Here is a 24,550-nt window from a genome sequence, read left to right as displayed (position 1 = left end):
GGGCGTTACAACACTTTTCTAGCTAGAGATAGTATAGTATTTAATGATCATCTCCAAATGGATTTGAACAAATAATAATTCAAATCAAATCCCACTACGTATTATCTAGAAAATCAAAAATTAATTTGTTGTGGTTAGAACAATAATTTATAGCTTGTAACATGAATTAAAACAGTTGATTTAAAGAGCAACGATTGACGTGAGAAGTATGGGAAGTAGACAAGACTGGTGCAAGCCAATAATCAAGATATGATTCTCTTTAATATTCACATCTAAAGTCATATCGATCTTTATGAATTCGATAATTAATTAAAGAATTCCTTGGATTTAGATTCCACTTTTGATTAAATCTAAAAATGAAATAATAAACTAATTACATCCATGTGAACATAGATATACAAGAATAATGGTTAGGGTTTTGACATAAAAAAAAATGACTTTCAAATATTTTTTTCTTTTGGTTTAATCAACAATTTCAACAAGCTCTTTTGATTACTTTAAAGAAGTCATGAAAAAAGCCAAACAAGCTAATGAAAATATATCCACTAAAATATTTCTCTTTCAATTAAATAAAATAGTAAACAAATTCTCAATCCAATTAAAACTCCATAAACTAATTCAAGCATGAAAACAAAAATCAAAATCCTTAATATATTCTCAATACACCATGTCTGCCCAAAACCCTAAGAAAAACTATTCCATAATAGAAGAAGAAAACATTGATGAATAAGAATTAGAAAACATTACAATGAACGATTTTTTAAAATTTTAATATTAAATAAAATCATGATGAGAAGTGGTGAATTCTTTGTTCTCACGCATTCCTCCAAGCTTTTGCTGTTCCAAACCCAGATAACCTAATTTAGGACACGTTTCAATTCATATAGCATGGCCTTTAATTGTAAAATTTTTGAATTTCCACCCTTGAAAAAATATGTTACAACCAGGCTTCGTGCACTGGTGTGCACCTGTACAACTCCTGCTAGGCTATATTCTATCACCGAGATCACGACTGTTTGATATCTCTGGCTAAAATAACAATCAACTCATTCATAAAAGTCAACCTATTATCTAACTGAATTGAATCCCATAAGATTATGCTAGACTCATCACAAATGTAGCGCCAAAGTATTGATACATGGAAAAAAGGGTGAATAGCACAAAAGTGTAGGAGGCAAGGCTAACTTATATGCTAAATCCCCAATTCTTTTTAGAATTTCAAATGGCACGATATAACTGGGCCTGAGCTTTTCCATCTTTACAGACCTCATCGCCCTTCATGGGCGACACTAAAAAAATACATTCTCCAGCTTTAAACTCCAATATATGGAGCATATGATCATATAACTCTTTTTCCTACTTTGAGCTGCCCAAAGTCTATCCCAAATCACATGTAGTCTATCCAATAGCTCCCGCAACAAATTCATACCCCACGATTTAGCCTCAAAGACATCAAACTACTTACTAAGAGATCTACACCACATACCATACAATGCCTTGAATAGAGCCATCTGAATACTTGAATGGTTGCATTACAATAGGAAAACTCCACCAAGGCAAGAAATTGGTCCTACTGACCTCCAAAATAAAACACACACTCTTGGAGAATATCTTTAAAACCTAAATAGTCTGCTCTAACTGACCATCAGTGTATGGGTGAAAAGTTATGCTATGGTCGACCTGGATACCCAACTCCTCCTAAAAAGATCTCATAAAATTAGACGTGAAATGGGAACCTCTATTAAAAATAATAGACATTGGTACTTTGTGAAGACAAACCACCTTTCAAATATATATCCGGGCCAATCTCTTGGCACTATAGAAAGACTGAATGAGTAGAATGTGAGAAAACTTAGTCAATTAATCAATGATGACCCAAATTCTATTAGAACCTTGAGAAGTGCACGATAAACCAACCACAAAATCTATAGTAATCCGCTCCCACTTTGACTTTGGAATATCTACGCTATAAAGCAAACCACAACATCTCATATTCTCATAATTCACCAACTGATAACACAAATATCAAGATATGAATCCCTCTACACCCCTTTTCATCCAACACCATCAGTAATGTTGCTCTAGATCTTTATACATCTTAGTTGCGCCAAGATGAATAAATTTCGAGAAAAATGAGCTTACTACAATATCAACTGAATCAAAATGCCAAACATTGGGATTCAAATACGATCCTTGAATCTCAAGACACCATTTGGATCTAAGGTGGCCTCCTGTCCTCATCCCTCGACACACCTGATCTCAAATGCCACACAATCGACTATTCTCAAACTTCAACCCTGAATCTGCTCCAACAAATTAGATAAAGCCTTAACATAGGTAAGTGTTGGCACCCAATTTTGACCTCTCGATGCTTCCTTCAGACTGTTACTTTCATTAATTTCAACTACTAAATTTTCTCATTATTTTTCGTATCAAATATATATTGACGTGTCACAAATTATGTTATTACTTTTATTATTATTTTTTATGTATTAATTTAAATATTTTTACATAATTTGCTAATATTTATTGGAATTATTTGATGTTCACACACATAATTTACAATCATCTAGTTTTATTTTTATTATTATTATTATTATTATTATTATTATTATTATTATCATTATTATTATTATTATTATTATTGTTATTATTATTCCTATTATTAGTATTATTCATATTATTCATATTATTATTATTATACTATTACTATTACTGCTACTAAAATTATTATTATTATTACTATCTTATCTTTACCTGCAAATGCATCTTTTTTACTCACTCTTTTGTGTTTAGCCAATTTTTAAGTATTATAAATGTAAGTAATTGAACAAATATTTGAAAGTTATTATTTATCTACTTACTAGTAAAATATTTTAAATACAAAATACAATTGTTGATGTAATGATGATTTTAATAGAGTAGTTACTAGATTTATATATTTTTAGAATTTATTTAGACTCAAATATATTGAGCTCAATTAAGATTTTAAAATTTAAAACTTTGGTCAATATACACAAAATCTTCCTAAATATTTTCTTTATAAGAGTGAATATTACTTTTTCCCCAAAATCATCCCAAATCAAACAGTTTCTATTCTTTGCTCCCTGCCCAACGTTTTTTTCCCCTCTTTCCTTTATAAACCCTTCCCAACTAAAATATCTTCTTAATATATATATATATATATTTATATATTGCCAAAACACACAAAAAGAAAACGTTGGTTATTTCAACTAAAAGTGTCTTTAGTTATTTTTTATCTTATTAATTTTAATGATTAGTATCTTCTTTCCTTTTTCTTCTTAAAAGTCCTATGTTAATCCTCCAATAGTTTGGAACAAATATAACTCCCACGAATTTTGATTTTAAAAAAATTCTCTTTCAAAATTATAATGATCTCCCTTTTCATTGGACAGCTTTTCCCAACGTATAATTTTAATTTTCTTACCATCTGTGATGGAGTATACCTATTTAAAAGGATAGAACAATTAACGGGTGAGGGGGAAACAGAAGTAGTCTCTTTTCTCTTTACATTTTGAATTTTCAGACTTTGTATCATGATTTTTTGTTTTGGTTTCCCAAGGTATCCCCCAACCCGGCAGGCCAAGGACTAATCCTCCGCGGATCTGAGCTCCATTTAAGGGTTTGCTGCTGGCCAATTGGTTGCTGCATGCACAAGGCGGGAATCGAACACCCAACACTTGCTTAAGCGACCTAGTGAGCTAACCACTAGGCCAACCAAGCTTGGTTCACGATTTTTCTCTTTATTCACTCATTGTTTACAAAAAACTCCCAAGCTAGATTGTTGGTTCAGTCATTCTGTTGAAGTTCTGATTCGAAGGTGGCATATTATTCTGTTTGGGAGTCAATTGTATAGTTCTGGTTCTTCTATTGTAATCTCGGACCAACATATTATGTTGGAACCAAGAGTTTTATCAACAAAAGTAATGAAGTGAAGAATAAAATTTTACATGGGTAATTTATGAAAGCTATGATTTTATTCCCCTAATTTGTATACAAGTCAGCAAGTTTGTTTCTTTTCATACTTATTGTTAGGAATAGGATAAATATGGTAGGTATATATTAAGTGTATATTTTTCTATAGGGTAAATATGGTAGGTATATATTCAGTCGGTTAGAAGTTTTTGTATATATACGTCCTTGTATTACAAAGAAATTGATTCAGTACAATCAATATTTTTCCAATTTTTACATGGTATCAAATCCTTGGGGTTGATCCTTCCTTTCATATTGTTTTCAATCCGTGTTATTTTTTCTCTCCTTTTTTCTCTCATCTTTTTGACAATGGTGAATCCAACAGCCCATGAAACAGCAGCAGTAGCTACTGGTAGCACCAAGGATGCAACCAACTCTACCTTGACTAATTCCATCCACTCGTACTATCGTCACCTTTCTGACTCATCGAGAATGATACTGGTGAATGCAGTTTTTGATGGAAAGGATTATAGAGGATGGCGAAGAGCTATACGCATCGCATTGTCTGCTAAAAATAAGCTAGGGTTCATTGATAGGAGTTTTGCTCAACCAGAGTCCTCTTCTCTTTTTCAACCATGGAGCCGCTGTAATGACATGGTAATCTCGTGGATCTTAAACTCTTTGTCAAAAGATATCGCATAGAGTGTGTTGTACTTCAAAACAACACATGAAATTTAGAACGAGTTAGAAGACAGATTTGGCCAATCAAACGATGCTTAACTCTATCAGCTTCAAAAGGAATTGAGCGGGCTGGTTCAAGAAAATTCTGACATTCCCGGATACTACACTAAGGTAAAAAGGATCTGGGATGAGCTTGATGCTCTCAATACTTATGTGCACTTCAGTTGTGATTGCACCTGTAAGGGGAAATCCAAAAACCTTAAATCACTTTTGGATGGTCATTTAATCCAGTTCTTGATGAGTCTTAACGACACTTATTCCTCTATTCGAAGCAATATTCTAATGATCTCGCCATTTCCTAGCGTTAATCAGGCTTACTCGCTTCTCATCCAAGATGCAAAACAACATGAGATATATGCGAGTAAATATCCCATCAAACCAGCTTTCCTGGTAGCAAATCAACAAGGAGGAAATAGAAAAATAATAGGCCAGACAACAAAGGATATTCTGAGGAAAAGAAGAACAACATGTTTTGCAACTATTGCAAAAAACTTGGTCACACAATCGACCATTGATATAGGTTAAAAGGATTACCTCCTAATTTCAAGTTCACTAAGCCTAGGAGGTTTCAAGGAGGGCCGTCTAGTAACCAAGTAATGTTTTCAGAGGAAACAGGGAAAGAACAAATGTATAACACAGATTCTTCAGGGAAAAATATCACATAAGAGCAGTTTTCTCAACTTTTTCAACTGCTTCAACAGGTGAAGTCTGGCCAATAGGGAGAACATACCTCTAATGCTAATGCTACTGCCAATTATGCTGGTATAATCCAGCCTCACTTTAATCCTCTTTCGTGCTTTTCACTTATTGATTCTAGTTCCTGGATCCTGGATTTAGAAGCTACAGAACTCATGACATACGATAATTCTATTCTCTCTGATATTATACCTTTACTTAAAACTGTCTTTGTTAATTTTCCAAATTCTCAAAATGTCAAAGTAAATCAAATAGGAATGGTCAGAATTCTTCCAAATTTAACACTAAAAAATGTCTTGTTTGTTCCAAATTTTAGATTCAATCTTTTTTCTGTTTATCGGCTAACCAAAACTCTTGATTGTCACTTACTCTTTTGTTCTTTTGCTGCACTCTTTCAGGCCACTTCAATGAAGAGGCCCATGGTAGTTGGTAGAATTCAAGATGGTTTATATTTGGTCAAGTCATTCCCGATCAAGAAGCGTTCAGTTTCTAAGCCAATTATTCAGCAAGTTTCTCAGCTTTCTTCTAGTTGCATTAGTTAAAGTTATACTCAAGCTTTTCATTCAGTTTCTAAGTTAAGTTCAGATGTAAGCCTTTGGCACATAAGATTAGGGCATATGCCCCTCTTGAATATGAAGAATATTTCAAGTTTGCAGTTTTTGTCTCCATCTAATTCTTCTACTCCTTGTGATATTTGTTTTAAAGCTAGACAATGCAAATTACCTTTTCAATTAAGTCTTCCACTACTTCTATTTTTGAGCTCATTCACATTAACACATGGGGGTCATATAAATCTACTACTTACGACGGTTTTAGATACTTCCTCACTATAGTAGATGATTTTAGTAGAGCTTCTTGGACTTATTTACTTAAAATCAAGAGTAATGCTTTCTCTATTTTAAAATCATTCTTGGCCATGGTACAAACATAATTTCAAACTAGAATTAAAATCATTAGATCTGATAATGCTCTAGAATTGGGTACAAGTTCACTTACATCGGCATATCTTTCTTCTATAAGGATCCTACACCAAACTACTTGCGTCCACACTCCACAATAAAATGGTCTTGAGGAAAGGAAGCACAAACACCTTCTTGAGACATCTAGAGCTTTACTTTTCCAATCCAAGCTTTCTATTGCATATTGGGGAGACTATATATTAATCACAACTTTCTTAATAAACAGATTTCCTTCCAAGGTTTTAAATCTTAAATCTCCCCACGAAGTACTTTTTGTTCATACTTTTTGGGAAACCACCTTCTTATACTCTACTCAAGCCTTTTGGCTGTCTTTGTTATGCATCTACTTCATATCCGCATAGGTCAAAGTTTGACCCTAGATCCACGAAATGTGTTCTCTTGGGCTATCCTTTTGGGAAGAAAGGATATAAGCTTTTAGATTTAACTACTAGAAAAATTATTATTTCTAGGGATGTAATATTTTATGAAACAATTTTTCCCTTTTTAGATCAGTCTATTACCACTCCAATTTTCCCTAACTACTCCACCACTCTATTTATTGAACCTCCTATTGATTTTTTTCTTGCCTGAGCACACTATCCAATCTACTCATATCAGGGAACGATCTTCTGTTTCATCTCCCATTCTTGTTAATCCAGTTATTCATGTTCCTGTCAATCTGATTGAACAAGTTTCTACAAATTCTATACCAAGTACTACTCCTATTATGCCTTCTACACAACCAGCTTCAAGGAAATCCACCAGATCGCACACTAAACCTTCCTATTTGGAGGATTATGTGTGCAATCATGCATACTTAACTAATCTCACATCTTCTTGTTTTGACGGTTCCCTTAACCCCTCGGTTCTGCCTATTTCTACTCTAACTTCCTTTAATCAGTCCCACATTCATTCCCTTTCAAGCATTGTTGAACCTAATCATTTTTCCTAGGCTATTTTACACCCATGTTGGCAAGAAGCAATGGCTCAAGAGTTTCAGGCTTTGGAATCTAATAGAACATGGGATGTTGTTGAATTACCTAAAGGGCACAAAGCATTACCTTGTAAGTGGTTTTATAAGGTTAAATATCTCTCTAATAGAAATTTTGAAAGATATAAAGCACGACTGGTGGTTAGGGGAAATACTCAACGAGAAGGCATAGATTTCACTGAGACTTTCTCCCCCGTAGTTAAGATGACTACTGCTCGGTGTCTTTTAGCTATTGCTGTTAAAAAGGGATGGGATTTGAATCAATTAGATGTGAACAATACATTTCTTCATGGAGACCTACAAGAAGAGGTCTATATGAAGTTTCCTCCAGGATTATGTGCTCCTAGTCCTAATTATGTGTGCAGGTTGCATAAATCTTTGTATGGGCTGAAGTAAGTTTCTCGGCAGTGGTATGTGGATCACTATATTAGCTATTTATGTTGACGATATTTTGGTCACTAGCAATGACCTTGCTGAAATTCAAAGTCTGAAAGCATTTCTTCATTCAGAATTTCAAATCAAAGATCTTGGCTTGGCAAGTTATTTTCTTGGCATGGAAACCATTCGGGAACAACATGGTTTAATTCTGAGTCAACAAAAATTCACATTAGAATTGATTTTCGAGTTTGGTTGTGCTGATCTCCAACCTGTTAACTCTCCATTGGATCCCACTTGCAAGCTTCATGCAGATTTAGGTGATCTTGTTTCAGAACCTACCATGTATCAGAGACTTATTGGCAAACTTAATTACTTCACCCATACCTGACCTGATTTGTCATTCGCTGTGCAACATCTAAGCAAATTTATGCAAAAGCCCCGTCATCCCCATTTTGATGTTACTTTACATTATTTAAAGTATCTTCTTTCAACCCCCAAACTTGGAATTCTCATGTCCTCAGATTCTTTCCTTCAATTGCTTGCTTTTTGTGACTCTGATTGGGGAGCATATCCCGATTCACGCAGATCAGTGAGTGGTTTTTACATTAGCCTTAGGGGATCTCCCATGTCTTAGATGTCCAAAAAGCAGCCATCGATTTCCCTTTCTTCTACTGAAGCTGAATACAGATAAATGAGACGAGTAGTTGCAGAACTTACTTGGCTCATTCGTCTTCTTTTTGATCTATCTATCAACCCTTCTCTTCCCATTTCTCTTTATTCTGCTATCAAAGCTGCAATTCACATAGCTAAAAATTTGATCTTTCGTGAATAGACAAAACACGTTGATTTGGATTGTCACTTCGTCCGACAATAATTCCTTGCCGGTCTTATTTCTCTCTCATTTGTTCCATCGACTTGCCAAATTGCAGACATAATTACTAAGTCCGCAACACCAAAGTATTTTAGGTAAGTTGGGTGTGTCTTCCTCCCCCTCCAACTTGAGGGGATGTTGAAACCAAGAGTTTTATCGACAAAAGCAATGAAGTGAAGAATAAATTCTTACATGGGTAATTTATGGAAGCTACGATTTTATTCCCCTAGTTTGTATACAAGTCAACAAGTTTATTTCTTTCCATACTTATTGTTAGGAATATGATAAATATGGTATATATATATTAAGTGTATATTTTTCTATAGGGTAAATATGGTAAGTATATATTCAGTCGGTTAGAAGTTTTTGTATATATACGTCCTTGTTTTATAGAGAAATTGATTCAATACAATCAATATTTTCCCAATTTTTACATATTGGTCAAGATTCATTTGTCTCGGCCACTGTGACAGTCACGTAAACATCCATAACCAGTGATGCCACTCAGAAAAGCTTTACGGTTTGGGAGGTCGTCTGGGTTATAGGGAAGTCCATTTCACTTTACTGCCTTGATAAATTTTTAATGTGTTTAGGCAATTAATTTGGTCATAATAACGTGTTTATTTCTTTTTCTTTCATTTAGTATAATTGTTTAAGCTGGTTCATTTGTTGAAATATTTTTGAGGTATACTTTTAATTTGAGAATAGACATCTAAATTAGTTCATTATGTCTATAGTAATGTGGTATGACTAAGTTATAGTCTGTTAGTTTAGTATTCAAAAGTTGGCTTGATGATTGTTAATGATAAATTTGATTCTCTCTTAACCATAATTTATCTAATAAATTGTGAACTGGAAAGGGCATTACGTGGTATCAAAGTTCTCATTTTTAATATCCTCAAAATTTGAAACATTCTACCCACAATTTTAATGATTAAATATGCAAAAGTCCTATGAGAATTGATTTGCATTTGCTATCTAGCTTAGATGTTTGAAGTCCATTAGTGTAGTAGTGATGATTAGAATTTAATTCTCATAATTAGAATTTGATTTGCGTTACAATGGGAATAGCTTCTGGTAAATCTTAATATGTTGCTTCTGCCACTTTCTTTCTTTGAAATTGATCGAGGGAGATTTTAATATTTAAATGACTTTTTGAAATTGTTTCAATTTTACTCTATCCAGAGACATGACTCATTGTGTGTAGTTCTTATCAACTCTTTTTTGGGTAAGATCAAATTTATGATCGACTTAATTGTTTCATTGCAAAAAGAGCAAGATAATTATGAATCCATTTTAAATTTTGTTACCTGAAATGGTTGAAAAACTCTCCTGTCAACCCTTTTTGCCCTTCTTATGTGTTTATTTAAGTTAAACGTCTTACGTTATTAATTTTTTTTGAATAATTAAATATTAAGAACAGATATACTCTTATCCTTTAAATATTTTTTACACTACAATGAAATAACATCGCTTGGAGTTCAACCATGTCAAGTGAACGAGTCAACGCATGAAGCAGAGCGTAAATAGAGTCGTCACCCCATTGGGGGTTAGGTACGCATTGGAAATTGATCACAATAAAAAGCCAGACAATAGTTGACTTCTCATATGAAGCACATATAGCATTATTAAATATAAAGCACCTCGTTACTCCATTCTTTTCTAATTCAATATGTCACTCTTTTAATCTCTCAAAGACTCGACAACTCTTATTACTATAGTATAGCAACATGCTTTGATACAATTTAAATATTATATCCACATATATTTTTTTACATGACTTTTATATACTAAAATATTTTATTTAGTATTTTTAAATAAGTTTCTTTAAGAATTTCTTTCGTATTGTCTTAAGGCGTTTAAGAGAGTCGGCATAGAAATTGAAATAGAGGAAGTAACATCGTATTAGGCCCGTTTTATCCTTGTCATTCTTGATTCCCACCCCCTCTCTTCCTCCCGTAGTTCTAACTTTATGGGTTGTCAATTTATTTAGTTTTTCATTAAATTTACCACCCAATTAAGGTGGCACATCTTACTAACGCGTCTCTCATTATTTGTAATTATTATTATTTTGATTTAAGCTTGAATATTTTATTTATTGGATATACTACTAAGCAAAGGAGTTTATGATCCGAGGAAAACGAGGAATGCATAATTTATGTTACTTTTTATTTATTATTTGCTTGTTGTAAAAGGTCAGTCTCGCATCTCTTGTATTTTTCATTCTTTGTATGATATGTACACTAGTTGAAAGTGTTCTTTATTACATCACTTAGTTTATATTAGTTAATAAAAAGAATCAACTTTTGTTTATCACGTAGAATCACCACTTAAAATATAAATTCAGCCGAAAACCACATTTGTGGACCTCGAAAGGTGCCTAACACCTTCTTTTGAGGTAATTTGAATCCTTACCGAATTTCTGGTGTGGTAGACTTAAATTGTTCATAATTAGCTTAGAATGGTGCCATAATACACCTTAATTCATTAGGTGGCAACTCTTCACTCCTTAAAACAATCTAAAAAAGAGTTGTCACATCGAATCTCGCTTTTTGAGAGAAAAATGGGGTGCGATAGCATGACGACTCTGCTGGGGATACTTAGGTTCTAACCATTACAAATTTGTGTTTTATGTGGTATTCTGTTATTTTTTTGAAATTTATTTTCGATGTTTAATTGATTGTTTTAAACCTCAACATTTATTTTCTACATGTTAGTCCTTTCTCCCTTTCCCTTGATGTGTGTTATGTATCTCTCCATGTCTATCCCTTTTTTTTTTCCTTGCTATTTGGCTTTATGTTGTGTTATTTTTTTATATTTATTTATTATGTTGATGAATATGTTATTGTACTTCTTGTTATGAGCTATGTGTTACCGCTTTCTATAAAATGTCATTCTACTCATATTTTTCTCTACTTGAAAACCTACTTTTATTTTTTAAGAATGGTTGTGTAAGTTGCATGGACGTTCATTCCTAAAACACCCTTTGAAAAATGCCTCATGAATCAATCGATCAGCTGTGCGTTGATAGTAATGAGCTCTCCCAGTCTCAAGTTGTCTGCTTGAGGGGACTACATCATGCAACCACTCTTATTCTGAGAACCTAACCTTTTATTCCTTTAATAAGGTATAAACATCTCAAAAGTCTAGGATGTTTTGTTAGAAAGCCTTTTCCTAAGTTCTAAGGGATTTCATAATCTCAAAAAAGAATGCCTCACTACTTATGTGTATTTGGAGAGATAAATATGCCTAAATGTTGTCATTTACTCTTTGGATGGGGTAGGATAACACTTTGTTTTTCAGATTGAATAGCATCCCAACTTCATGAATTTGACAAAACAAGGTGAACATTGGCAGAGAGCCAAGAAGATGTTTTAGAATTTAGTTTACTATTCTTTATGATTTCCTTGTATTTTTCCTTTTTATGAGATGATTTAGTTCAATAAAGTTTTAATTTTTGGGGTTTATGAGCAAATGACATTATTTTATGACTACTTATCTCTCAAACAATGCTAGGCCTACCTCCGGTTCAAAGAGGCTCCCAAAATAGGAAACGTCAAACAACGTGCTTATTGTGTGCTATTTTGTTTACTCCTTTATACCACTAACATACTAATTTTTAAATCCTTGTTGTTTTTATTTTTGTTTTTCTTCTCTCAAAAGGTTGATTTGTGCACCCTGGCCTACCATACCTGATCAAAAGGGGTTCCTTCTCCTCCTCCTCCTCCCCCTCCTCTACCTGCAAGTCATAAGGGTAAAGAAGTAATGGGAGATCATCACAATCTAATGGACAAAGAAGACTCTAGCGCAGAGGGAGAAAGTATTGCTGGATTCACATAACGTCTATATTCATGGAGCGGTTGAGATTGAATATTGGCAATGCTCCTAACTGGTTCTACATACATACCTTAAGAAAGAAATAAGGTGAGTCATTCCAGGATTATTCTATGAGGTGGCGGTCCAAGGCTGCATGAGCTCGGGTCCCAATAGAAGAATCCCAAATGAAAGAATATTTCATTCGCACTCAAGAGCCACAATACCTTGAGAAAATGATCACTATTGTTGATAAAAGTTTCGTTGAGATCATCAAGGTGGGGAAAATGTTGGAAGAAATTCTTAAGAATGGAAGTATCATCAGGAATCTTTACAAACTTCACAATCTGGAGGGACCTTTTTAGAACAAGAAAAAATAAAGAGATAGGTGCGATGATGGTAATCCAGCCTTTAGAGAGTGTTCTATATTACCAAATCCCTACTCCACCACCTTATACACAAACTCTGATACCGTACTAAATATCTCCTTACCAATTACAACCCCTAGGCCATATCAAACCCCACTATACCAAGCACATACTCTATATAAAATACATCCAATTCCAAAGCCTTACCTATCCTATATACAATGCCCAGCCCGCTCAAGTCCAAGCATCCCAACCTTTTTCTTAACCAAATCACAAACTCAAAGCCAACTTTAAAAAGAGACAATACACACCTTTGGTCTAGACCATAGGCCAATTGTATGATCGGCTAAAAAAAGTAGGCTACATCGTGCTTATTCCTGCCGCGCCCATTGATACTAAGTTTGTGTGGTATCACCATGACCAGAATTGTGCCTATAATTCTGAAATAAAAGGGCATCCTATTGAGTCATGTTTTTCCTTGAAGAACAAGATGCAGAATTTGATCGACACCAAGGTCATTCAGTTGAAAGATCCAACATCGAATGTGTCACGATCCAAACTAGGGTCGATGGGTATCTCAAGTCTGCCAAGGACCGAAGACTACCCCCGTTAACCTACCTAACCAGAACATAATACAACTAGCAGCGGATGAATTCTAAATATATAATAAGATAGAGCTGAGTTTTGAACATATAACAAGATAGAATTGAGTTCTGAACATATAACAAAATAGATAAATCAACTGAATAGGATGTAATAATCCACAATACCAAATCCACCTACTTCGTGTCCAAAAAATCCCCTAAGAAATACAACATCAACCAAAGTTAGGACATGCCCACAACTATAGCCAAAACCCATCGAAATAGTCTAGGACATAAGTAAAGAGATGACCATGAAATAAGGGCCTTTTTGGGAATGGAAGATCACCTCTTCAATGCTGACTCATGGACAATCCAAAAATTACCTACCACTTCACAAGGAAACAGAGGTGTCTTTCGACCCTACATTGCGTGGGGATATAGCATTTGAGGATAGTTAGCAAGGTGAGCCATATTATTTAACTTAGATAAGGGATAAAATAATGCCATGATCCAGCAGTCCAAAATCATTACAAAACCATATGCACACAATCATATATATATATATATACATAATATGTCGGGATGGGGAACAAGGTTTAGCATGAGAGTTAAAACATTAACCTGGACTTGTGTAGCTGTACCATCATAAAAATGCCCATGGACTATATGGGTCCATCCCCCTTGTTGGATAGGCCACAGTGCGTATAAGCCACACGAACCAAAGATATCATAGAAGGCCAAGGAATCCATGACCTTATGCTATCTATGATACATGTATCTATAGTGTATCACAAGCCCATGGTTATCAAGACTAACCCTCATACTGATAAATATGAGTTTTTAGTACCAGTCCCTCGGGACCTCCACTTTAACTGCTAGCTACACAACCCCTTTTAAGCCCAATTAAAACATATACACAGTCACATTCATTAAACCATGATAATCCATTAAGGCATAAACTATTGGTATCATTATACCAATATGCTTACAAGATAATATCGTCATGCTATTTAAATTATCATCACTTGGGGAAATCCACGACCCCACAAGCTCCAAGTATTCATCCATGACGGAATCCACGACCCCAAGGTTCAATTCTTCATTAGCTTAGGGGAATCCACGACCCCTAGGTTCAATTTAATACCATTGTCTCATTAACCTTCTATGTCATGCAATAGTTCCAAAAGTAGTTTCAATATGCGTATTCTCATGTTTCAAAGCTAATTTCATATGGTTAGGTTGAGGTTATTGCTGATTCAATTATTAAAAAAATCCATAAAGGTGGGAGAATCTATGACCTCCATCCCAATTCCCATACCCATGCACTCACTTAGTTTAAAATTATCAATTCAAAGCATGAATGATCAATAAAAACCATAGGAAAAATAGCTCAACCATTAACATCCAAAAGTCCTCAACCCAAATTCAAAACCAGTAATTAGTCATATAGATTACAAGTTCAAACACATTCTTTTAGAAAAACAAATTTTAGCGAAAGATATACATGCCTGAAAGTATTGAGAATTATGGAGAAAAATTGGCAATTGGAGCTCTAGAAGCCATATCCTTAGAAACACTAGCTTGTTCTTGCTTTGGGAAATTGAGAGAGTTTTAGAGTATTTTAAGATTGAGTAATGAGGAGATATGGGGTCCCTTAAGGTATTTTAGGTCACGGGTTATAATTAGGAAAAGAGATAAATGAACCAAGTGGCCTTAAATGAAACATAAGAAAAACCTATCGCCAGTCATTTTGGGTTAGGTCACGCCTCATGATGACTGGGTACGAGTTATTGCCTGGACTCATAGTTTGGGAAGTTCAGGGCATCCTTACTGGTATGTCATAAGTCATACCCTACGACTCATGACCCGACCCTACAACTTGTAGAGTCCTATTGTCATCACAACAGTAGCTTTGGGCACTTATATTGGATTACGTACGACTTGCATACCACAAATCATAATGAGTCATTACGACTCATTAGGTACCAATCATGATTAGGAAAGAAACCTACATTGGTTTGGCTATAGATGATGCTATACAACTAGTATAGAGTCTTCATGACTCATTACCAAAGTCGTACCCGATGCAGTGAGCTTAAAACTTTGAAATTTTCAGAGACAAAAATCTAGGGTATTAAATTACCCCCTCTTAGGATCATTCATCCATGAATAAGGAGTTAAGGAATTTATTAGCACGATTATAAAACAGAAACATAACTATATTTCCCTTAACAATGTCAAAAAACAAATATAGTAGGAAAACACATACCTTAAGCATGATTACTCAACCAGGGGAGCAAGAACGAATACTTGGGCTTTATTTCCTCTTTATCCTCCCAAGTAGCTTTTTCTACCTTTTGGTTCCTCCATAGAACCTTCACCGAATCCACATCCTTAGTCCTCAAATGATTGATTTTTCTATCTAAAATATTTATTGGGACTTCCTCATAAGACAAGGAATCCAAACTGCCAACACTCTCAATAGTCATATTCAAAGAAGAATCACCCACACACTTTGTAATACCCTATGTCTTAAAGTTTACTATATAACCTATGACTCTCTCAACAAGTTATAAAGACTCCTTATGAGTCGTATGATCACGTCGTAATCAGCTTAGTGGGAAAGGCAAATGTTTTTGGTCACATGACCACTCAAACCTATGAGTCATTATGAGTATATATAAGTCGTATAGTGAGAGTCGTAGTGACAACAGTGTAGGACTCCTAAGTTTTTATTCAGGTTATAACTGAAGGTTACAAGTCATAATGACTGACTACAAGTCGTGGGGTATGAATCGTAGACTGACTAGTAAGTACCCTTCCTATTACTGCCAAGGTTATGAGTCACTGGGAAGACTTATATCTAGATGTCATGAGTTATAAGGTAACCCGTGACGACTGGTAGCCAAATTTCTATATGTTTAGTTAAGTGGTCTTTTGGTCTTTTCTCCTTTTAAAACTTCTAACCCATGAGTTAAAACATAAAAGAGGCATTATTTTTCCCCATTCTTGACCAGTTAATGATGTCTTTTGTTTTCTCACTCTCAAGAATAACAAAGCCAGGGTTTCTTCTTCAAATTCACTTCTCAAGTCTCCAAGTCTAAATTTCCTTCAAGGAAGTCAAGCAAATCCAGGTATGTTGGGTTTGAGCAAGGATAATTTTTTATCCTCGTGCCCAAAAACTTAATTTTAAAGTTGAATTTATATGATTTCAATTAGGGTTCATACCCAATTCTCATATTCTTTAAGATATGACATTAAAATGTGATTTAACGTCTAAAGTGCATAAGAATTTATCTTTATTAGTATTTTGAATTGCATGATTGTTATTATGTTAAGTTTTTCACTATTTTGACTTGGATTTTGCTGAGTTGATGAAAGGTCCCAATTTAAGCATTAAGCCCAATATTTTGCTATAAGTTTCCCAGAAAGAATGCATGAATTTCATGAATTAAGTACAAGTTTATGAGTTCCAAGAAGTGTAAGTTTATAAGTTCAATTTACAAGTTTTACAACTTGGTTAAAGTTTAATTTTGATCTTATGATCTCAGCTAAGATTTGAAATCCACTATTTAACCCATTTGGGTACGATTTAAGCAAGAAATGCATAGTTGGTTTCTAATTTCAAACCCATATGCTATTTTAAGATGGATTTCCTAAGTATGAGTATATATATATATATATTTGGAAGTACTATTTATCCCCGCGAATGAAATGTAGATGAGAGTATCCTAATTTTTGGAAATTCCGAGCCACCGTAGGTTTTAGTCACAATATGGGTTAAGTTTAGTGATCACTATAATTTAAGGTTCTATTTCGGTGTCAAGGGTGGGATAGTTCTCCCCAATGTGGGTAAGACATTGGACTCCATGATAGCTCATATGACTTATATCATTTATAAGAAACTCCCACAAGAAAGAATAAAAGTAAAGTGTAAAAACTAAGTGTGATGACTCTCTAATCTTTACTTTATGATTTATCATTTATGGTTTATGATCCTTTAGTTTCCAACTTTACTCATGTCCAAGGTGAGTCCTTTTACACTTAGCATGCATGATTTGAAAAATTATTCAGTTTTGGTTTTACTTGTGCATTCACCTCCATATACTCAGTACATTCCAGAAGTACTGACCTACATATATGTCTACGTGCTACATTGTCTTATAATGTAGGTTCTGGTGCTCGTTCCCTGTAGCATGATTGTTGCAGGCATCATTTCCTACATCTGGATACTTTGTGAGTCCTCATAGCCCTAGGACCAAGTCTATTAGAGTTTCAAACTTTATGGAAGTAGCTTAATTAGTTTATTTCTTTTATGGGTTAACTGGGGTCTGTCCCAATGAATTTTTCAGTTATAAGATTAGAGGCTTGTCGGACATTGTTTATTTCAGTTAAAACGATTTTATTGAGATTTCTAAGTTGTAAGATTTCAAAAGGGAGATTTAAATGTTGGTTTCATTATGCAATTATATATATCTACAATTATGTATATCTTAGTCCACCTTCCTGTGAGTTCAGTGCCAATTAGATATCATGGGTTAGCTTGGGACTATTCATAGTCTTAAGCATCGTGTAACATCTAGGGGGTATTCTCGAGGTATTATACACTTTTTCAACATAAGTTAGCTTGGGACTAGCTATGTTGATTATTTCCCACTTCCATATAGGTCACTCTATCTCTTGAGACATACCGCCTGACCTCAAGTGCTCGACCTTCACTTGCTGACAAACCATGCATTTTGTCACAAAATTAGCCACGTCTCTCTTCATGTTGCTTCACTAATAAATCTCCTTTAAATAATGATACATCTTTGTCGAACTAGGGTGAACTGTATACCTCGACTCATGAGCCTCAGTCAAAAGCCTTTCTCACGACCCATTAAAATCAGGAACACACAATCTACTATGGTACCTCAAGATACCATCACCCCCAATCTTATAAGCCATAACCTCCTGCTGGCCCACATCAGCCTTAATCTGCACCAAGATAGGATCTAAACCTTGCTTCTCCTTCTCTTCATAACCAAGAGATGACTTCACCACCTCTTGAACAATCACAACTCCATCTTCCAAATCCAAAATATGAACTCCAAGGTTAGCCAACCCGTGAATATCCTTCACCAACCTCTTTTCTTGTCATCCATATGAGATAAGCTCCCCATACACAACCTGCTAAGAGCATCAACAACCATATTAGCTTTACTTAGTTATAGTGAAGACTCATATCATAGTCCTTGAGAAACTCAAGCCATCTCCTTTGCCTGAAATTCAACTCCTTTTAGGTGAACACATGCTGTAAGCTCTTATGGTCTGAAAAGATATCAACATGCACTCCATACAAGTAGTGACACCAAATCTTCACCGCAAATACCACAACTTCCAACTCTAGATAATGAGTAAGATAATTCCTTTTATGAACCTTCAGCTTCCTAGAAGCATAAGCCACAACCTTACTATGTTGCATCAACACACAGCCCAGTTCCACACTGGACGCATCGCAGTACACAACAAAATAATCAGTACCCTCGGGCTGAGTAAAAATTGAAGGAGAAGTTAACTTATACTTTAACTTCTCAAAACTACCTTTACAAGAATTAGACTATATAAATTTTACCTTTTTCTGAGTCAACTTAGTCAATAGAGCAGCAATAGAAGAGAAGCTCTCCACAAACCTTCTATAATATCCGACCAAGTCCAAAAAGCTCCCAAAGACTATTGGAGTTGTGGGTCTAGGCCACTTCTTCAATGCCTTAACTTTTTGTGGATCCATCATGATCCCCTTACTAGGATCAACATGACCAAGAAAGGTCACAGTATTAAACCAAAACTCACACTTCGAAAAGTTGGCTTACAATCGTTGATCCTTAAGAGTCTGCAATACTATTTCGAGGTGGTGGGTATGATCCTCCTTACTCTTAGAATACACCAAGATATCATCAATGAATAAGATAAGAAAAAGTTCCAAAAATTGTCTGAATACCCAATTCATAAGATCCATGAATGCAGTCGGAGAATTAGTGAACCAGAATGACATAACCAGAAACTCGTAATGACCATACCAAGTTTGAAAATTTGTCTTAGGAATGTCTGCTTCCATAATCTTCAACTAATGATAACCCGATCGAAGGTCAATCTTAGAGAAGCACCTAGCAACCTAAAGCTGGTCAAAGAGATCATCAATCCTAGGAAGAGGATTCTTATTCTTCACCATCACCTTATATAATTTCTGATAGTCTATGCACATTCGAAGAGACCCATACTTCTTATGCATGAAAAGCACCGGAGCACCCCATAGATAGACACTAATATAGATAAAACCCTTATCAAGAAGATCCTTTAACTATTTCTTAAGTTCTTTCAACTCAGATAGAGCCATTCTATAAGGAGGGATAGAGATAGGATGGGTATCTGATAGAAGATCAATTCCAAAGACTATTTCCCTATTGGGAGAAATACCAGAAAGGTCATTGAGAAAAGCTTTTGGAAACCCATTAACCATATAGACAGATTACAAAGATGGACCCTCAGAACTAAAATCCTTAACTCAAACCAGATGATATAAACAACCTTTGGAAATTAATTTACGGGCTCTGAGATAGGAAATGAACCTTTTTTTAGCCACTAAAGATCTTCTCTCCCATTCTATTACTGGCTCATTTGGGAATTGGAAACTGACCTTACAGGTCCAACAATCTAGAGAAGTGTAGAGAGAATGGAGCATATCCATCCCCAAGATCACATTAAAGTCTACCATAGCCAATTCTATTAGATCAACTCATATCCCCCTACCACAAATAGATACCATATAACCCTATAAACCTTGCTAGCCACAATAGAATCACTCAATAAGGTAGACACAAAGAAATGATCAGAGATACTCACTGTACCAAATACAAAATGAATAGCCAAATAAGGGATTATATATGAAAGGGTGGAACCTAGGTCAAGCAGACAATATACATCACGAGAGAAAAATTTCAACGTAACAGTGATAACATTAGGATATGCCTCAAATTACTTACGGGTGATAAGAGCATAAAGATGATTCCGACTAGTATCGGTACCATAAGTATCACCATTTGGTGCAGGAGCTAATGAAGTAGAAACCGGAACCTTATTAGCTTTAGAAACAACCTTAAATTGATAGTGTCACTATTGATGCCCCAGCTGACCATAGTTATCACACCTATTCCTCCCTTTATCATACTGACCACGATGCATCTTCCTACAAAATCTGCAAGGAGGATAAGGTGGGTCTGACTAGGTTCCACTAGCCTAAGACTAGCACCTTGTGCCTTAAATCCATTGTTAATTTTAAAGTGACAATCACCAGATGACTTAGGATATGGGGAACTAGCCATAGACTATGAACCAAAGTGTCCCTAAGTCTTCTTCTTGACCCACTGCCTACCATCTCTATCACTGTTCTACTGGCCTTCACCCTACTCTGAATAGCTAAACTTCTTATTCTTCCTCTCTCCCATTTATACTTGTTTCTTCTTTTTATCTTCAACCTGCTACATAAACACTACAAGCCTAGAGATATCTATGTCATTATTCAATATTGTAGATATACACTCTAGTACCAAGTATCAAGACAAACCCAAGGCAAACTTCCTCAGTCTCGTCCTCATACTAGACACAATCTCTAAGGCATAATGAGATAACTTGTGAAAAGCGTACTCCTTCATAGTCATTCTTTCTTGCATTAAATTCACAAACTCATTAGCCTTAGTCTCCTTCATTTCCTAAGGAAAAAACAATCAAGGAAAGCACCTAAAAACTTATTCCACATAGCCTCTCAGCAGCATCACCCCTCAACTGCTCCCACTCCTCATATCACTGACATACTATATTCTTTAACTGATATGCAACAAACTCCACACCCTTAACACTAGATGCATGCATCACCTTGAGTAACTTCTTCATTTTATTAACAAAACCTTGAGGATCCTCCTCGACCTTAAAGCCAGTAAAGGTTGAAGGATTTAACCTCATAAACTAACAAACTTTAGTGACCTCAGAAGATGGCATAAAACAACCAACACAGTCAGGATGACAAGACTAAGAAGTCACCAACTATTCAACAGATGAATAGATAGATAAAATTCAACATTAGAAATGTCTCCTTGGGGCGGTGGGTCAAGAACATCATTATATTGAGAAGGCCGATGAGGACTAGTAGGGACTAGTGGAACTCCATGAGAGGCATTATAGTCAGAAGCAGGGCCTCTAGACTGAGTCTGTACTCCATAAGTTGAATGAGTTCCATCCATATTATCCTCAGGTGAAAGATATGAGTTTCCATGAGAATCAGATCTTTAAGGAGACATGATCTGAAATGCGAACAAACAAAATTAGGGGAGATTTCAATGCCCTATACTCTATAGCCCGAAAATAAAACACAAGAAAGGGGAAAATTCCTAAATGGCTTTTAGCCTCTCCTATATATGTGTGGCATGCTATATATCCAAAAAAGAGACTCTACTTGACATAACTTTGTCGACAACCAAAGACCATGAACCTAGTCTTTGATACCAAGCTTGTCATGATCTGAAATAGGACATAGTCATGATAGGTATCTCAAGACTACCAAGGATCGGAGAACACCCCAATTAACCTAGCCAACCAGAACATAATACAACTAGCAACAAATGATTTTTGAATATATAAGAAACTAGAACTAAGTTTTGAACATATAATAAGATAGAACTAAGTTTCGAACATATAACAAGATAAATAAATCGACTGAATAGGATCTAAGAATCCACAATACCAAATCCATCTACATCTAGTCCGCAAAAGCATTTAAGAAACCAAACACAACCAAAGTTGGGATATGCCCCTGACCATAGCTGTTTTAAAACCATTGTGTTTCATTAAACTTCTATATCATGCAATAGTTCCAAAAGTAGTTCCAATATGCATATACTCATGTTTCGAAGCCAATTTCATACGGTTGGGTTGAGGTCATTACAAATTCATTTACCAAAAATTCATAAAGATAGGGGAATCCATGACCCCATCCCAATACCCATACCCATGCACCAAATTAGTTTAAAAAATATCAATTAAAAGCATGAATAATCAATAGAAACCATAGGAAAAGTAATTCAACCATTAACATAAAAAAAGTCCTCAACCCAAATTCAAAAATAACGACTAAGATATGAAGAGGAGATTTTGGAAAGCTTGAGGTTCCTATTTCTGATCGAGGAGAAAGATTGTCATGTCATAATCAACGAGGAGCGATGAGCCTCTAGTTAGAACAACAGAGAGAAGACTATGCTCAGCAACCAAACCTCCACTCTATCAAGGCTTCATTGCTTACTTGAATAGACTTGAATGATTTTTCCTTTTGATGTTTTCATGATTTTAAAATAAATAGACTCGATGTTCGAGCTAGTTTGCAGTTTTAGTTTTTTTTCTTTTTCAGTTAACACTATATTTTGAGATATTTTAGCACCAATAATAAAAGCTTATTCTCTTTTAAAAAATGTTGAATCTAAGACAGTAACACATAACAAGACTATACAACATAATGTAAGTGAATTAAAAGAAATGAAGAAAGATGAGATCCCTGGACAATTAATTTTGAAATGAATTTTTCCACATCAAGATAAAGCAAAGGAAAAATTCTCACCGAATTGGCAAGGACCTTACGTGGTTCAAAGAGTCTTGACATGAGGAGAACTCATACTTGCAGAAATAGATGGCATATTTGGTCTAAGCCTATCAATTTAGATGTTGTTATGAGATATTATGTTTAATCTTTATTTCATGCCCCTTACATTGTAATTAGAACTACGTCTGACCTAATTCCCGCTTAAGAGGGATACATAGGCACTCCTATAGAGTTCGGTACCATTATAGTGAAATTCTCTTATTTTCTCTCTATGAGCATTTTAATTAGGCAGAATTTTTGAGAGGACCTCAAAATTCTTTAGGGACATGACATTGACACAACTATGACGCTAGGGCAGAATTTTTGAGAAAACCTCAAAAATTCTTACAAGCAGTATTTTGCGATAGACAAATATATACTGGGGTAGAAATTTTGGAGTGGTCCTAAAAAATTTCTTGACAAGAGAACAAGTTTCGATAAGACACTGTATTATCTCGAGACATATCACAGTCAATGATTCAACAATATTTTATATTCCTTACAATAAGCTTTACTTTTCATGATAACTGTTATCAAATATGATTTTAAAGTTATTTACTTTTCCACCCAAGTGAACACCTAGATGAGGATCATCATCAATTGGTGACATTAAGAAGAAGATATTTCAGTCGAGGCAAAGGCACAAATCAACCTCCCACCTTTTTTTACAAACTCATAATTTTTATTTGAGTGCAAGATTAACAGAGCAGAGGAATCACTCCACGAAAACTTGAATGGTCCAATAGCCAATCTGACGTTGAGAGGTCCGACAATAAATTCAACATCAAGAGGCCCGATAGCTGATCCGACGCTGCATCAAGAGTCCCGACAACCAATCCAATATCGAGAGGCCCGACAACCAATCTGACATTGCATCAAGAAACCTGACAACCAATCTAACATCGAGAGGTCCGACCTGATCCGACACCGCATCATAAGGCCTGATAGCCAATCCGACATTGAGAGGCCCAAATCTAATCCGACACTGCATCGAGAGGTTTAATAGTCAATCCTACATTAATAGGCCTAATAGCTAATCTGACACTACATCGAGAGAACTGATAACCGATTCGACATTGAGAGGCCTGATAGCAGATCCAACGATACATCGACAGCCAACCCGATAATATAACAGATATACTTTCTTTATTTCAATATGATTGGATATTTAGGACAATTTCTTATTGACCTTCATTCTCTAACTTTTTTTCTAGCATACTGAAATTATGCAGGTAATTGACAAGGAGTAACAAATAGGAATAGTTTTTGCTCGTGTTTTTGAAATGCAATCTTGCCCATCCGTCTCAGAAACTCAACTTGAAAATTCACTTACCTTTAGTTTTCATACCTCTCCTTATATTGTTGTTTCAAATCCTATTCACTCCCATCTTATCGGCCCATGATATTGTTTTTACTGCCCATTCTTTATCCTTTACGTTCTTTAGGAATATTACTCGTTCGTACTTCTAGAACTACACATGGCCCAATTCTCATAAAATCAGAGATATGTAGGTAATTTAAAATCAAAGTCTTAGCCACACTATTTTTA

At 35.1% G+C, this 24,550-nt stretch overlaps 1 protein-coding gene across 1 annotated transcript; it reads left to right on the top strand.

The window, feature by feature from the left end:
- Positions 1–4,305: 4,305 nt before the first annotated feature.
- Positions 4,306–5,915, top strand: LOC107853346. The gene is made up of 3 exons (XM_016698351.2): positions 4,306–4,593; positions 4,726–5,067; positions 5,772–5,915. The coding sequence occupies exons 1-3, from the start codon at positions 4,306–4,308 to the stop codon at positions 5,913–5,915; spliced, it is 774 nt and encodes a 257-aa protein (XP_016553837.2).
- The last annotated feature ends 18,635 nt before the right edge of the window (positions 5,916–24,550 follow it).

Source organism: Capsicum annuum, chromosome 7 (genome assembly GCF_002878395.1).
Source record: "Capsicum annuum cultivar UCD-10X-F1 chromosome 7, UCD10Xv1.1, whole genome shotgun sequence".
NCBI classification, from domain to species: Eukaryota; Viridiplantae; Streptophyta; class Magnoliopsida; order Solanales; family Solanaceae; genus Capsicum; species Capsicum annuum.
The sequence above is the reverse complement of the archived record's forward strand: the minus strand, read 5'-3'. Positions and strand labels throughout refer to the sequence as shown.